The sequence below is a fragment of the Notothenia coriiceps genome, unplaced genomic scaffold (genome assembly GCF_000735185.1).
Source record: "Notothenia coriiceps isolate Sejong01 unplaced genomic scaffold, NC01 NC01_scaffold00037246, whole genome shotgun sequence".
Classification (NCBI taxonomy): Eukaryota; Metazoa; Chordata; class Actinopteri; order Perciformes; family Nototheniidae; genus Notothenia; species Notothenia coriiceps.
The window spans coordinates 20,307,390-20,324,925 of NW_011369947.1; the positions used below are offsets into that span (position 1 = coordinate 20,307,390).

The window sequence follows — 17,536 nt, forward strand, 5'->3', positions numbered from 1 at the left end:
TCGGGTCTGTGCAAGTTTAAATTGACAGGAGCGTACTCAACGACGGCCACCGGGGTAGGCCGCAATGTACCGTCTACTACCCTAGGACTTGCCCGTCGACCTCGCGACAGGGCGTTACTGCAGTGTGTTAAACCGCCCTAAGCCTTCTTGGGGCTTTCTAGATTTTATAACCAGGTTTAAGCTCCCGTCTCATGTCAATAGAGGCTTCGATTTTTATAGGTTTAGTCAATCTTGACAAAGTTCCCCTTTATAAATCGGTTTACTACCAAAACCGACTACCCCGCTTTGAGCACGGTCGAGAAATTCAATAATTCAGGATTTTTTAAGGAGTTGTTACCTCTTCGCCTAGTTTTCATTACTAAAAGTTTTATCTTAGTTTATAAGATTGTTAGTTATTATATGAAATCTATTAAATTCATCAGATGTCAAACGAACATTACCTCAATAAAAGTGCACTTCGTCATGAATGAAAACCTCACGTAGCGACGCCCGGGATACATTTCTCCCTGCGGGTTAGGGTGTGTTGTGATTCCGTGGGCGAGATAACGCGAAAGCAGTATCAATCCTCCGAGCGGAGTGTCAGCATGTCGGTCCAGTAGACTGGTCTCTGTTGAGTACCCTTTGCGTGACTAAAGGTGGAGCGTCTTACCTACGGTAAGAAATGGGTTTGACGACGCCCGGACCGCTACTATCGCAAGGTCGCGAGGGAGTAGTTCCATTAGAAATATAGGCGCGAAGAATGTCTGACCAGGCTTGCCGTTTTCCAACTTACTCGAACCTGCAATGTGGCCTATCATAATCAGATTCGATTGATTCGGCGATTCCCCTCCGTAAGGGTAAACTTACACCTGAAGGATCGGTTTATTTTGTATCTGTTAGAAGTTTAGGAATTAGGTGCGTCAATATGGGCGATCATACGGTCATGTAGCCAGTGGTGGACTGGGACTAAAAATCAGCCCGGGACTCTCGACCGGCCCACTTCGGTACCACTAGTAAATTGTCAACGGGGGGAGTGGGGGATGTGCTAGTGACTTATCCGACCGGCCCACTTCGGTACCGGCCCATCGGGATTCGTCCCGATGGCCAGTCCGCCACTGCACCCAGCCCAGCCCACGTAAACTGTCAACGGGGGGAGCCTCGCTGCGGGGAAATGGTGGACCTAGTGTCCCGATCGGAGTGGGAATAATAATAATAATAATCCGTGCATTTTATCCATTAATTTCCCCAACATTGTGGTAAAAAAAAACACACGTTTAATCCATGTAATCCACTGTTTCTTTATATTTAAGGGTACATTTAATCATTCTAGAAGAGCATTTTCTAGAGCAAAGGTTGAGGTTAAGGTCAGGTTAAGACTAAGTTAAGGTGATCACAAATTGTGGGGGAAACAGATTTTGACACAACACCGGATTTTCTTTTATAAAATATGAATTTCATTGTTATTCTTTTTCTGGCTTGAATCTTAAATCTTAATAATGAATTAATTGATTCAATTTCTCCAATAAATTCAAGCGTTAAAATCTGAATATATATATGAATGTATATGAGGTTTAATATGCAATATATTAATAAATGTATACCTTCTGATTAACAGTATGATTCTGAATAAATAACCACACTTCTTTTGACACATTTTTATTTCTACCACATGAAACACACTGCAATTATCATTATGGCAAAAAAAACACAACTGATATTGAATGATATATATTTTCAAATAATATGTAAATAAACGTAGTATAACTTGTGATGACAGACTAAATCAAAAAAAAATTACATTGTTGAATTTAACAAAATGCCTCTTCCAAAAATCATATGAATACTCAGTAAATAATAAACTATTGCATTTAGTTTTTATTAAATAATGTAAAAAATACTCTCCAGCTAGAATGATAAACAATGGCAGCGTGACGTTTTATTCCAGGATGCAATCCACACAACAAACCCTAAAAACACGACATACTGGATACAAACAGGTAAAATAGAATATATATCTTTCCAAAACATAAACAGAGACCGTGTATCAAAATAGTCTAATACAGAAATCTCAAGACGAACACACATCGTCTGTTCAGATTAAAGTCCACGTAAACTGTTACTGTGTGTTAAATTAACACGTGAAAACTTGTATTTATAATTAAAAAAAACTAAAATATAGACACAGTGTGTTAGTTGAGTCCAGTACAAACACAGAGGTTAGTGTTGAAGCTGTGCCTTCTAATTATATCAGTCAAAATAACTCAAAAACTAAAACACTACACCTGAACAAGAATTCAAAATCAGGATAAATAATTAAAGATTAAACTTGAGAAATCTAAACCTAATCCAAACCTATTTTCTAACGTCGACCTCCAATCATCCCTCCTTCCTTTGGTTGCATCATTCCCAAAAAAAAGAATGTCACTTTCTATTTCGCCTTTATGAATACCTCTTTCCCCCCTATTCTCACACTGATCTCTTAAAAATAAATGTCCCATCTTAATTTGTTTCTTTTTATCTTTACTTTGACTCTTTCTCTTCATTTCTCAGGCATCCTTAAAATAGAAATCTGGTGTATAAAAGTAATATATGTTTATTGTATAAAACCCAATTAAAACAAACGAATCGATGTGTTACTCAGTTTCTAAATACTTTAAGACTTAATATCTGGCTCTAAATCCTTCATTCTTTAATTCAATACATATTGTTTATGTATTTTTTATTTTTAAAAGAGGAGGATAGTGCTTTTTGGGGGGACTGCTCAATAGACACTTGGTAACTTATGTGAATGTTAGTATCCCCTGTTTGCTCCCTGCTTCCTTCCTGTGTGTACTACTCTCATCTTAATTTCTCTGGCATCCTTAAATCTGAGTCAAAAGTCTGATATAGTTTGTTTCAAGTCATTAGAAAAGTTATAGATGCTTCCAATCCTTCATATTTTCTTTCCTCATGCATCGATCCGCTCTTACAGTACGTCCTTCGCTAGTAATATTTGACATCGACTGTTGACTGATAGATTTAAATATTTTCTTCTTCTCTCTTTCTATGCCAAACCACAGGCGTTTGTATTTCTAGTACACATGACCATGAAGTTGCACTTTCTCTCTTTGTCCATCATTTTCCTTTCCCTCCTTCACAGGAACATTTCCAGGGGAGACCAGAAGTCTGTGATGTTCTGCGATATTAACTGTTTAAGTTTCATACATACGTTTTGTATTAGCTAGTAATCTGATTATGTAAAGTAACTAAAGCTGCCAGATACATGTAGGGGAGTAAAAAGCACAATGTTGGCATCTAAAGTGTAGAGGAGCAAAAGTATAAGTAGCATAAAATGAAAATACCCAACAGTAGAGTAAATGCACTTTATTAAAATTCACCACTACTTGTTGCTGCATTGCATTCTGGTCTATTTCCTGCTCTTATGGATGTAGAAACTGACTAAAAACGTTGAAAATACTTCCTAATTTGTTGTCTGCAATTGATTTCCTCATGTATGATTGCTTAAGCTTGATATTAACTGCAAATAATTCCAGCTTTTAAAATCCACTTAAACGTCTGTATGTGATGTAACTTTGTAGTTTAAACACAGTCTCTGCAACGAGAGAACATCCCAGACTGCTGATGTTACCGCAGTGAGGGGGGGGTTTAGTTGTTCTCCATGTTTTTTAGGAGCAGAACTCCACGTAGTTGGCAGGCAGCATGCCAGACTTGCCAGTGCGCTGCACAGTGCCGTACATCCAGCCCTCGTCGATGTGCTGAGCGTTCACGATCATGTCTCCGTCCCTGAAGGAAACCTCGTCATGGTCCTGAGCCGCGTAGTCGTAAAGCGCCCGGTAGACACGCTGCAGGAGAAGAAGAGACAGCTCAAATTAAATCACAAATCAAAACTAAAATAAGAAAATGCCCCATTCAAAAAGAATGCAATGTAGTCATTAAATCCCCAAAAATGTATATCGTTGTTTACTCAATATTCCTGCAGAGAGGGCTACCTGAAATGGAACGTACCATTGTGGCTGACTGCGGGGGGGAGGTGACGGATCTGACGGAGGACATGCTGGTCTGATGCATGTAGCCGTGAAACTGCTGCTGCTGCTGTTGCTGCTGCTGTTGCTGCTGCAGGTGGTGCTGCTGCTGCTGATGGTAAGCTCCAGGAAGGACTGGAGCTACACACACACACACACACACACACACACACACACACACACAGATGGAGAGAGAGAGTAAGTCAGTTTGCCTTCTCATGCATCTGTCTGATAAAACCAAGAGCCTCCTCTTCTGTGCACACTGAGAATGTTAGGGAAAGTATGTGATTCAAACAACACAACCTGTTAGAAGGAGGTGAATTAGTCCGTTTTACATTCCTGGATTAGAAATCAAACAACGTGGGAACAAAATGCTTCAAATGGTTAGAATAAGAAAACTTTATAAGGGAAGTTGGGTTCGTGACAGTTGGTCCATTCTAGAATAAAATAAAATAAAGTTAAATAATGTGAAATGTAATAAAAATATTGGGAAAACAAAATGAAAAGAATAAGAAGTTGAAGTGATTGTTTGTGATTTAAAAAACAAAACCTGTAAGAAAACAGTGAATTAGTCAGTTTTTTGGGGGGATTAGAGACTTCAAACAGCGGTGAAACACATGCGAGGGTCTCTGTCTGCGCCTCCACCCTGCTGTGTGTGAGTCTGAGTGAGAAAGAGGACATTAGGGAAGATACCAGGAGTGCTGGTGCTGCTGCGGTCCCAGAGGTCAGAGGTCACCGAGCTGACCGACTGCTGCCTGCTCAGGTCAGCCCGCTCTGACAGAAACACACCAGCAGGGGGCAGCACAGGAAAACAATGAGGACAGAAAGGAAATAAAGAGGAGGGGAGACAGAAATGAAAATTAGAGACAAGGAAAAAATGTGGATGATTTCTTAACATGGATAGTTGCTCATGACTTTAAAGGATAAGGCTTGTCATTTTTTTGTTTTTTATATAAAAAATGTTATCATTCATTTCCAAAATAGGAGAACATCTCCTCCATGCTCACTGTTATTAAACCAACAGGAAGAAATAGTGCATTTGTTGGGGACTATTTCCAGCAGTGGATTAATCCAAACTTGGTGTTTTAAATGAATATTTGTGACGGCAGGACAAATCAAAGCAGAGTTTCACCTGACTTTAAATCACACACTCTCTTAAATAAATATTAGATGCAGGTGTTGGTCTTTCATGGGTCAGGGTTTTCAGAGTTGCTTACAATAATGTTAATTAAAACAAGTGGCACAGGATCTGTTTCATGCCTTTGTGGTTGCAAATAAAAGCGCTAAAAGTGAGTTTTTCTCCAGCCGCCAATCACTGTTATTATGTATTTTTTTGGAGGGGAGTCAGGTGAGTACCAGACATCCTGCGGAGGCTCTTGGACTGGATGTTGTCCTCCAGAGGGTCGAAGTCAAAGATGGAGCCGGGGTCTGTCCTCCACACCTTCAGGTCTTAGAGGGGAGGGAAAGCTCATGAGAGGAGACTCACTGCGATTATACGACATGGGGACACATATATATAATGCAATGGTTTCCTGTGCAGAGATCTGTCCCCCTGGAGCAAGCATGCACTTCACCTAAAAACAGTTATTTGAGCTGTTAAGAAAGAAGATGATTATCAAGTCTGGATCTGATAACCTTGCCTGAAAACTGTTAAAGGTTAAAAAATGTCGTATGATCGACACATCCTGTAACCTGGAGAGAAGCAAAAAGAAAAGTTTGATTGACAGAGATGTTGCTGAAGATGCCTATTATTTCAACAAATATAGGTTACAAAAAAATGGTGGGGGTTGGATCAGAGTCGGGGTCACTGACCTACGATGATGCCCCCCGGCCGTCTGTCCGTCTCCATGCCCTGGGGGTGCATCCCTTTGCCGTACGCCGCCTCTCCTATCATCTGATTGGCTCTCTGGTAGCGCTCCATGCTGGGCTCGTCCAATCCCGGCGTGCAGCCTCGGCCCCGCGCACGCTCAAATTCCTCGTGGTACTTCGCCTGTCGGAGGGAATACCCCAAAACACACTAGTGAGTGACATGGAAATTAGAAATATAAAGAGTTAATACAGTTATTAATGTTAGATATTAGACACACACACACACACAGGTCAGGGGGCATTTGGTCAGTGAGCAAGTACAACACACACAGTAGTGTTTTTAAAATATTTTATTATGAACACACGCTCATGCATAAGTCCATACCCACAGTCTTTCACACTTCTGAAGGATGAGTTCACTGTTTCTCAACTCAGACCTTAAGAAAATGGAAACAACCATTCCAGAAACTTTTTTTTTAAATCTGGAGTTTTTGGATATTGCACTTGTCCATATTGCCATTTCATCAACATTTCAATTAAATGTTCTGCCATAATTCTTAATTACAAACTTAAAACAAACTCTTAAAAACATACGTACAGTCCGTAACCCCTGTCTTCTTGGAGCTTAACTGGACACACACACACACACACACACACACACACACACACACACACACACACACACACACACACACACACACACACACACACACACACACACACACACCTGATTTAACACTCCTGCAGTTGCTTCACTTCTTTATGCGTTTACTTTCGCCCTTTTTCTGAATGGCCCCTAAAACAGCTGATTCATAACTCTCATGTTAGAGTTGAAGGAGACATTTGATTTATTTAGAGGTGTCAGTTTTAACACTAATCTAGTGAAACATGTGCCCGCCCCAGATTACGAAGCAAAACCTGGATGTGTGTGTGGTAGGTCAGTGTCTGTGTCCTCAGGCGGTGGAAGACTCACAGCTGCTCTGTGTTAACGCCTGAGCGCATAAAATGATACTAACCCGTGCCTCCCTCTGTGTGAGTGTGTTAAGCAGAGAGCATCTTGGGATGTTTAAATACGACCCATTTACTCAAGAATCATTGTCTGTCCTTCCCTGCTGCTCTTCTCTGAGCTTTAATCTCTACAGTTTAGAGAGATTATAATCCAGCATGTCTGACATTTGTTTTAAAATGTTTATTCTTTTATACACACATTTAAAAAGTCTGCTCTTTTCTTACTGTGATTTTATGCAAACAATAGTAATAATAGCAATCTGTCCCCAGATAAAGCAGACCTTTTTATTTTGAATGTTAGTGCTAAAAGAAAGCTTTACAGAGGATCTGATCATTTAAGATATCTACTTTCAATATCAACTTGAAACAGGTGTAGGATTATGCAATTTGAATGACATACATAAGTATCTTAAAAAATAATGTTTTTTTTACAGTTTAAGATTAAAACAAAATCCTGTATCCTTTTCACTTTGCAATAACAGTCACACTTTAAAGCTATTAAATAATTTTGTGCTCGATTTATAGTTAACTTCGTTGTTGTATTTGCTTCTTTATTTAATGTTGGCCTACTTATTTGTGTTTTATCCATTCATCTGCACTGTTTCCTTTCTGTTAAGGATGTTAATTTCCCGCTGTTGGACCAATAAAGGATTCCCGAAACCACAGACTCACATCGCTCTGCGTCTTGGCGATCTCTTTGGCGAACACCGTCTCGATGGTTTGAGGCATCTGAGAGTACAGACTGCAGCCGGCGTCCTTCTTCCCCTCCTCCCTGTACGCTTTCTGCAACACAGGAACACATGTGAGAAAAAAGGACTGGTATTGGATTAATACTCACATCAGCAGATTGGTATTGGAATCGTTTTTAGGGGAAGGATCGTTAAATCAATGCATTCATAATAAGAAATGTGTGCGTATCTCATGCTGAGGGTTTAGGGTTGCTTAAATTAGGACCACATTTCCCATAGGCCTTTGCTCCCTCTGTTTCTGCTTTTCCAGTCAAGTTACTTCCAATTATCTGTAAAGTAAATACTAAGCATGGATTGTGTTTGTAATGTTTTTAACTATAGAAAAAAAGAATAATGCACCATAAAAAAGAATTCTAATACACAAACAGCTGAGATGGGAGAGATTAAACTTCTTTAAAAGATATCTCATAACTTTTGTTTTTTTTTGCACATTTTTAAAGTGGGAGAAATATCTAACATGATAAATGCCAGTGCAATTGAATACTCAGATGATGGCTATGCTAGGACTGTTTTTTAAGTAGAATGACTCATCTCATACTTTGTCTCCTATTCAAATGTGTGACTGAAAACCAGAATCCAAGGCATAAAGATAAAAGGTTTAGAAGCTAGTTGGCACCTCGCTGTGCAGCTGACTCTGCTCTTTGGCGTGTTGAGTGTCCTTGGTCTCTGGCAGCACAGAGTACAGAGAGTTCCCCAGCTCCTTCTTACCCGCCTGCTTGTATTTACTCTGCGAACACAAAGCAACAATATTAGATATTATTATTCTGTATATAATATATTATGCTCAGAGTGAAAACACAATACTGCTGCTGCTGGCACTCTGCGAGGACGTGAGCAACACAACATTTCCTTTTGTCATATTAAACTGTCGGGCCTTTTATTAAATCAAATCATTACTTCTATTATCTTACAGCACTGTTACTTCTATTCTTGTATTTAAAACCTGTTTTAGTCTATTTTAGCTTGCTTGATCTCTATTCCCGTGGCTTAAACTTGCTTTAGCATCCCATGCACGTTGAAAGGAGATATTCTTTATGCTGCTTCAAGTACAGTCACTAGTTCAGATTTTAATGCATTTTTACTGAAGACACATTAAGTTCATTTGATAGAAAACCTTTTTTTCTGGGACCATTGAGCACTATAAAAGTGTCCTTTTCTGTCAACTATTCCTTTAATAATATATAAAAATTGTTGCTGATAATATAAAACAGTTTGAAATAAATGTATACTTATTCTAACAAATACAGACATAGAATCTGATTAAGTATTTATATTGAAATTCACTTTAAGACCATTAAGTTGTGATATTTGTGAAATAAATGATGTTCACATTGTAACACTTTAATGTCCTGCAGGCAATTTGTGATGAAACAGTTTCAGGTAACACTTAAATAGAAGTACAAAATAAATGTTACTTAGTACTTACAATGTAATAGTATAAAATGTTAATGTTGTGCGTTTTTGAAAAGTTCACATAAAAATGGTTCATCAGTTCTGACTCCTGTGGTGAATTATTAATCTGTACTGTTTGAGAACGAGAACAAATCAAACCCAAAGCACAAAGTGACTTCTCCAGACAAGCACACACTGAAATATTCACACAGTGTGTTTTGAATGTGTGTGTTTCTCACCTCGCTGTGTGTCTCAGACATCTCTTTCACAAACTGAGTCTCAGACTCAGTTTGTGAAAGAGATGTCTGAGACACACAGCGAGGTGAGAAACACACACATTCAAAACACACTGTGTGAATATTTCAGTGTGTGCTTGTCTGNGCCGACCTATACGACCCGGACCTATAATCAATACATTAATAGGAGATTTCAATTTTGACGGGGCGATTCTATTTTAACCGCCGCCGACTCATTCATGTTCATCCTGCCCACTGGGAGCACAGAGCCAGTGTCTCATTTGTTCAGAGACCGTGGCGCACATTAAAAGTGCCAAAACGCCACTATGACACAAAACACAAAGTGTTGGACCAAACATTCCCTCTCAACTCAGAACTGAGGTCACAAAAAATAAGCAGTCTCAGAGCCCAATATGATCAGTCGACCAGGATAAAAATTAAAACTAGATATCGTTCCAGGGCAGGCTAACCAATGAGCACCTGCATGTGTGTATGAGAATGGCCCTGACACCATTTCAGGCCAGATTTACAAAATCCTGGCAGGACAAGCTCCAGCTCAATTCTCGCACTGAATTAAAAAAAAGTGAGTGAGGGACTGCAATATAAGAGGGAAAGAAAGAGAAACTTTAAAACTGTTCAATTGCTATGATGTGTAAAGACTGATATTGTTCTACAATCGTCTGAAACAGTTAAGTCATGATGTGAAAAAGTTAACAAAGAAAAAGGGAAACTCAAGCTGCTGCTACACTTTATTTTATTTATCTAAAATTAAGCACTTTTAAGATGCACATATTTTCAAAAGCTAATTTATTTATTTTCTCTATTTTATTTTTAAATGCAGCCCGAGAGGAACATTACACATATCCACAGTATTTACTGTATATCTGAATAGTTCAATGTTAATTGACAATAAATATCGTTGTTTTTGAATTGTGCTTTCTTTATTTGATTGGCAGTCAGTTGTTGATTACTGTACATGCATACGTTGATAAAGCTGCAGGCTACTTCAATATATATCACACTAATTCATAAAGCAACTTAGACATTTTGATGTTCCGGACCTTTGCATGGGGACATTTTCTCTAACTGGACTTCGTTGAATTTTAGTTGAATAACCCTGGTTTAGGGCGTACACACGGTGCCGGAAGCGTTACGTTACCAGACCTTCCCACTTTGGGATGCGTTATTGTTTAAGGGCTCCGTTTCCGCGGTTCTGTTACGGCCTCATGTGGACGAACCATCCATACGATAAAGAACTATAGTGGATAACACCCGTTCCGTCTCCGTGTGGACGGGGCCTGAGACGCCAACATTAGATCTGGTTCTTTTACTCCTTACAAAGAAGTGAGAGAATGTGCTTAACTTGTACATTTTCTGAATTCATTCTTGTTTGTTTGTCGTTTGGCTGATCCCTACAGCACCAAGGTGAAGATAAGCTGGCTCCAGTAGAGAGGTAATTACAGAGCAAGTAGAGACAGAAAGATTTGGAAGACACATGGAGGGAGAGGAGGGTGAGGTAAGCATAGAGTGAAAGGTGGGCGTTGTGGAAGGTTTTTATTATGTGTCTTCAGTGTGAAACAGCAGGAATGTAACAATTTAAAGCTGTTTTAGCATGTTCAATAGCAGCCTTTGTTCGACAGCTTATAATTAGCTCACCCACACTTAAGAAATAAAGGCACACAGTGTCACTGAGGGGGACTTCTGGATTAATCACTGCATATGTACCACAATATTTTTACTGAAACCACATAGACGCTATATCAGCTATAAATAATTGTCCGTCAAAATGTTATATGACCGCTTCAATTTGATATATGTATATAAGGAGCACATCCCATCAGCCGCTCATGCACTGTTGTCCAAAAATGTAGTTTCTGCTCCAGTGACCAACATGGTGTCAGAGAAGTTATTCATCTTTCTCTGCAGTCCAATTGTATTTAAAGAAGCAAAAGTAAAATAACTGATTCTGCACCATAGCTAATTTCATATTAATGTATATATATTATATATTTATCTACCTATTTATGTTTTGTTTATTTAATTGAATCGTTGCTGCTTCAGCCTTTTAGGGAATGCAGGGATAGTTGTTATTGTCCCTTCAATAATCTGTATCAAAATAGCGTATTGGAGGTCTACAGTATATTATTTAAAACTATGCAGGTTGAAGAACATAATACAATAAAATTTAACTTAACAGCAGCACAATTAAAAATAGAATACAGTAATACAAATGCTCAAACAGGTAGAATCATTTAATTGCATTTATTTGTCTGTCATTTAGTTAATCAGTAATATTGAGGTTGAAAACTCCTGTAGGGACTTGGCTAAGATCTCATTTTTAAAATGTACCCAGTTTTTTATTTTCAATGTATTGCAGACCTGTTATGGCCAAATGCATTCCTTATTAATTGGCAACTGATTGTATGTATCACGTTATAAACTAATGCCAGCAGTATAATCATGCAGCTATGGTGCTGATAGAAGAGGGGGAGAGAGTGCTGTGTGGCTCTCTGCTTCAGAGGCACAGTGAGAGTGAAAGCTGGTACATTATGTGGGCAAGTAGCAGCTGAGTCAGGGGCAGAGCATGGTTCAGGGATTATAATTAGCTACAAATAGCCTAATGCACAAATTACTTTTAGTGTAGGCAGCTTTGGAAAACACAATCTAGCTAACACAGGAGCAAAATGCAAAACAAACTAAGGCTGCATACACCTGTTGTACTATAGTTGTGAATATTGCTCCCAGCTGTGGCACTAGCATGACTCATACTGCAGGGATTAATCTGGAGTGTGTTGTTCAAGACGTTTATTAACATCCTGAGAGCAAGTCTTTCTCAGTTAAATATATAGACGACAATCTCAATCATTGATCTTTAGTTGTTCAAGCTCTTTCCTTCGGCACTTTCACCTCTGTGGTAGTTGCAACTTCATAGTTTAATTAACTTTGATTCAATACATGTAATTATCTATAAAAAGCTGAATGTTTGAAGCCTGTAATGTTACAGAACCTTGAAATGAACAGCTTTCATTTTCAGGTATTCACACAGCACAGAGATTTCACAAAAAACTGCTAAGCGCCAGAGAGGATGTGATGGCCGGCGCCAGTAATTATGATTTCTTATCATCAGATGTTTTGTGTGTGTGTGTGTGTGTGTGTGTGTGTGTGTGTGTGTGTGTGTGTGTGTGTGATAATAAAAATAGAGGGATCAAATAATCAGACTCAAACTACAGGCCAGAAGGTCTTCAACACTTCACCCTAATTCCCATTTACCACTGAGGCTTTAGATAATAACGCTGATTTCACCTATTGATGATCTATTGAAACAGAACCAGAGATTTCTTCGTTGAATGACCTCGGACGTATTCAGGAGATAAGAGGTAACTCAGTGAACCACAGACGATACTCCAAGGGTTGAAAATAAACGTTGAACTTTTATTATTTCACGAGTTTTATCGGATCAGCCTTTGTAAATTGTGTAAGCTTAACATACTGTATATCTTTATTGGTTATTTATTGTGTAGTTCAAATTGTCAAATCTTTCAGCCAACCACTTACTGTAAAAGTTGAAAAATATATTACAAAAAGCTTCGTAATCGGTTATCAGATCACAGTTAAAGGCATAACACATTTTTCAGTGTTGTGGTGGGAAATACAATCGTTTTGAAGGTATAACCAGATAAACCATCAAATTGAATATCTGTACCAAATATTCTGGTATGGATGACAAAAGTTGTTGAGACTAGCTTGTGGTTGCACTAAAGGAAAAGACTGATTATCATTTTAGTGTTAAGATACTGTACATCACCATGATTGTTTGCACACATGTTAATAGCAATCCATCTAATCTGACAGCCTGGACCAAAAATGTATCAACCAATATACTTTTGCTGCTTGTAAAAAATGGGCAAATGTTGAGTGTTTCTTGGTTATTGACATCTGAACTGCCAGCTGCCTGACGTTCAGTATCCAGGCTTCAAACACTAAATGCCTGTTATAGTCTACACTGGAGCCATGAAGCAGACTCTGCTGCTCTTCATAGACTAGACATTTTTTATCCAGATTTTATAGCCATCTGCCTCTGTCTGTTAGACGGCGTGTTCTGCTTGTAATACACATGGAATTGGAGTTAACTCAATTCAAAAACATTGAAAGCAGCCTGCCAGTTCTCCATCTTTCAATTAGTATTTACCATTTTCTACCGTGGTCTCAAATATATTTTTGGGATATGTTTAGTATATATACTGTATGTTCTTCCTAGTGGGGCTCAGCTATGCAAGGATTTCAATTAGTTTTCATTTGCTGCAACTCCTGCTTTTGCTTTGCTGATTGATGATTATTTTAACTTCACGTTTTTTTTCTTATTGGCCGAAAATCATTTTTGAGCCAATCACATCCAGGATTAAATTTTGTCAAGCAGTTGATGCATAGTAGAATATACATTAAAATAGTGACTCTTTTCTCAATCATCACACAGTATCAGATGGGATTGTGCACCCTGACATTAGGTGCAATTTACATACAGTAAATGAAGACTTTAATCATACCATTGGCAGCTTTAATCATCACAATTCTGCATACTTTTTGAAAGATGTACTAATGTTTTGAGCCAAAATAGTTGTTGTTTTTTGTTGGTACATTTTCCTTAAAACATTTGATGCTACAGTAAACGAATCATTAAACTAATGCATCTCATTATAGGTGAAAGTTATTATTTCTGCAGAATATGAGAATATCACTTTCCACTGAACCTCAAATAAGAAGCTATTTGGTGATTCAGTGTGCTTAAGCACCCCCGCCGCTTAACACAAGACGTGACATCAGTAATAGAAATTGAGGAACATATTTCTCCACATCTTTGAATGTGTATTTCCACCTGGATGTGAGTGTGGTGCGAAATGTTAAACAGCATCTATTGCTGGTAGAATGACTTGAAAATATTTCTTTTTGAATCAATGAGGATGTTGAAAATGTTTCTATGAAATGGTGTGATCTCTAGAATATTCCACTTTGACTTGTCACATATATTTAGTTATTTTTTTACTTGACTTTGCTTCAACTTCATTCATGATTTCCTTGTATTATTCTCTACGCTTTGTATTGTCAAACTTGTTTTTGTGAGTGATGTTTTTGCAAAAATAACCAGTTTATAGGGAACTCAAATGTGATCAAATGTGTGTAAAAAGCTGGTAAAGCCTCACGCATTTGTCCCATCACTGAGCCTCGTACAAACATTGAATGTGGACATGTGTTTACCCAAACTGCGTTTCCTTTATTCCTATTTCTGTGGTGGCATGTGTTGCTGTTTGGTGCACATGTTTTGCTGTGTGGGTCATCAGCTGTGAGCTTAGTCATATTGATCTGTCTTTTGCCTATGACAGCAGATTTGATGATCAACAGCAGATTTCAGGGAGGTCGAAACAACAACAGCAGAACAGGATGTCAGTCATGCTCCAACTCATGCTACATGCTGTCTGCGAGTAAGCAAAATGATTCATAACATAACTGGAAACGTTAAATCCCAGACTGGAATCATGAATCCCACATGCACAGCTTTCTGTACGACAATAATCTTCTTCTTCCTCTCTCTCGGAGTCCAGTTCTTGCTTCCTTTATCCATTATTGTCGGCTAGTCCCAGAGGTGTTCTACCACTGTAGAGCAGTCAAACAAAGACTCTGCAGCCGGGTGGTGTTATTGAACGGCTCTTCACACTGCGTTTATCTTTCTCCCATCTCCAACTCTCTTGTTACTCACACTTCTAGTCCTTCCCTTATTCGAAACCTTTCTGTATCTCTTTCTGCCCTTCATATTTTCTCTCTTTGTGTAAATGTATATGTGTCCTTCAGTATTTGTTTGTATTAGTCTCTGTATACGGTTTTCAGTAGAGTTTGCGGAAACCACTTATTTCTCAGAAACTTGCTTTCATATGATAATTCAAAAGGCATTATTCAGTGCTATTGTTCAGGTTGTTTTGATGTATGGAAAGAGGCATGAAGGACAGATATGACAGCGAGAATGAAGTATAAACAGGAGAAGCCCACACAGGAACATTGATTGAAGATATAAATAATAGGCACACAGTATATGGAGACGGTCAAAAGCATTTCATTGTATCTTGAGGGTCAGATGCCTCCTGAACAGGCTGTTCTATACAATTTGAATATCATAGCTAATGATTACGCCTGCATTGAGCTTCATGCTGTGCCGGTGAACAGACACTGACACTGATGCAAAGCTCCACTTTTTTCATTTATTCTTAAAACTAAATTGGAACATTTTTTAATTACCTTCCTTTGCTGTTCCCTTAGGGCGTTTTTAAGGACTCCACATATGCTAGACACAGATATGGGTATTTAAGTAATTAAAATGAAAATTGTAATACATTTGTATCTCATTTATAAATATAACCCTTAACTTATTAACCTTAACCTCATTTGATATTTGCTTAAAAAACATTATCTTCGTTTCCAGACTACAGTCAAATGTGTCTCATAGACAAATTAACAAAGACTTTATGTTCATCTACCACAATCCATGGCCTCAAACGCAATTCTTCAGATATTTCATTTGGTTGTTCAAGGGAGATTAGGTTTATCAGCAGAGCAATTAGCATTTCTAAAAAGAGCCTGTGGTCGTGTTTAAACACAAGGATGATTTGAGGGAATTCTTCTGATACCGCATTTCCTTCTCTGAATTTTCCTCTAACAGAGCGGTAAACAGATTAGGGGGATTATAAAAAGCTCTCCTTCGCTCCTCTGTGCCCAAACGCAGACTGACATAATAATCATACTCTAATGTATAGTCTGGAAATGTGCCTGAATTTTTCATTCATTTCTGTAGTGATTAACTAAAACCCTGAAAGGCGCACAGTGACTGCAGAGCTGCAGCCACAGCGGGTGTGGATCGGTACGGAACAATGGGTGAGTATTAGATAGAAGAAAAATAAATGGGAGAAAGTACGCCTACAGTATGATACATAGGAGGAATATTTGTTCTTTTGACTTGATGAATCACTGAATTTATATTCCAAGGGAGTGTGCATATTCTATTCATCGTTGACACCACCAAGGGCTTGTGCATGAAGGCATACACACGGCTCTTTTCAAATGAAAGAGATAGTTTACAACTTGTTAAAACGTTTTATTCAAATAAGAATTGCATGTTATGAACATAGGTTTAAACTGTTTAGTTGTTATGAACATCAATTAGCTGAAAAACACGTAGGATGATGCATACAAAATATGACTTTCTTTAATAATTAGGTAACAAAAACAATGATATTTTCACAAAACTATGAATTATTTGACAGTAAACACATCTACAATAAAGGCAAACTAAAAACCCTTTATTATGTTGTGCTCATTTTCAGCAAGGCAGATAAACTTATCATTTTCACAAACTGAAATCTTCCTCGATCGTATCTATTATTTTAGCTTACTCTTCTCTATTTATTTGAAAAGAAATGTATTTCTTTACCACACATAATATAACACAGTAAGGTACCTCATTCTTCCATCCGTCCAGCAGGGTTGCTGTGGCAACAACATTTCCAAAGCAGCTGCTTCGAGGGGTCATCAACTGTTCTTACGCCAAATAGTGTATCTGAATCCTCTCCAAAGAGAGTGAAGCCATAAACACCACACTAGATTCATGACTCAACTAAATGTTATCACAAAGAAAGAGCAACGTTTCATAACATTCATCTGCTACTTAGTAATTATCTATCTATTATCTAATATATCATTCCATTGTATTTTTCGAGGGTTGGCATCCGCCAGGGCTGCGCCTTGTCACCAACCCTGTTTGTAATATAGGATGGATAGGATTTTGAGGCGTAGTCGTGGGGGAGGGGGTCTGCAGTTCGGTGGACTAAGGATTGCACCACTGCTTTTTGCAGATGATGTGGTTCTGATGGCTCCATCGGTCTGATACCTTCAGCACTCACTGGATCGGTTCGCAACCGAGTGTGAAGCGGCTGGGATGAGGATCAGCACCTCCAAATCTGAGGCCATGGTTCTCAGCAGGAAACCGATGGACTGTCCACTCCAAGTAGGGAATGAGTCCTTACCCCAAGTGAAGGAGTTCAAGTATCTCGGGGTCTTGTTCTCGAGTGAGGGAACAATGGAGCGTGAGATGGGCCGGAGAATCGGAGCAGCGGGAGCGGTACTGCAGTCGCTTTACCGCACCGTTGTGACGAAAAGAGAGCTGAGCCAGAAGGCAAAGCTCTCTGTCTACCGGGCCATTTTCGTTCCTACCCTCACCTATGGTCATGAAGGATGGGTCATGACCGAAAGAACGAGATCGCGGGTACAAGCGGGCCGAGATGGGTTTTCTCCGCAGGGT

At 38.8% G+C, this 17,536-nt stretch overlaps 3 protein-coding genes across 5 annotated transcripts in view; 1 reads left to right on the forward strand and 2 right to left on the reverse strand.

Moving 5' to 3' along the window:
• The window catches only part of gtpbp3 (GTP binding protein 3, mitochondrial), a 633,967-nt gene that overhangs the window by 213,650 nt on the left and 402,781 nt on the right, over positions 1-17,536 (forward strand). The window lies entirely within an intron of this gene.
• The window catches only part of LOC104966243 (LIM zinc-binding domain-containing Nebulette-like), a 161,463-nt gene continuing 145,546 nt past the window's right edge, over positions 1,620-17,536 (reverse strand). Inside the window, exons 4-6 of the mRNA XM_010795426.1 lie at positions 5,814-5,991; positions 3,985-4,142; positions 1,620-3,821 (exon numbers count right to left, since the gene is read on the reverse strand). Coding sequence (XP_010793728.1) covers positions 3,645-3,821; positions 3,985-4,142; positions 5,814-5,991 — 513 coding nt within the window. The 3' untranslated portion in view covers positions 1,620-3,644. The remainder of the gene's footprint in view (positions 3,822-3,984; positions 4,143-5,813; positions 5,992-17,536) is intronic.
• The window catches only part of LOC104966244 (nebulette-like), a 130,983-nt gene continuing 120,886 nt past the window's right edge, over positions 7,440-17,536 (reverse strand). The window contains exons 22-23 of the mRNA XM_010795428.1: positions 8,184-8,294; positions 7,440-7,601 (exon numbers count right to left, since the gene is read on the reverse strand). Coding sequence (XP_010793730.1) covers positions 7,440-7,601; positions 8,184-8,294 — 273 coding nt within the window. The remainder of the gene's footprint in view (positions 7,602-8,183; positions 8,295-17,536) is intronic.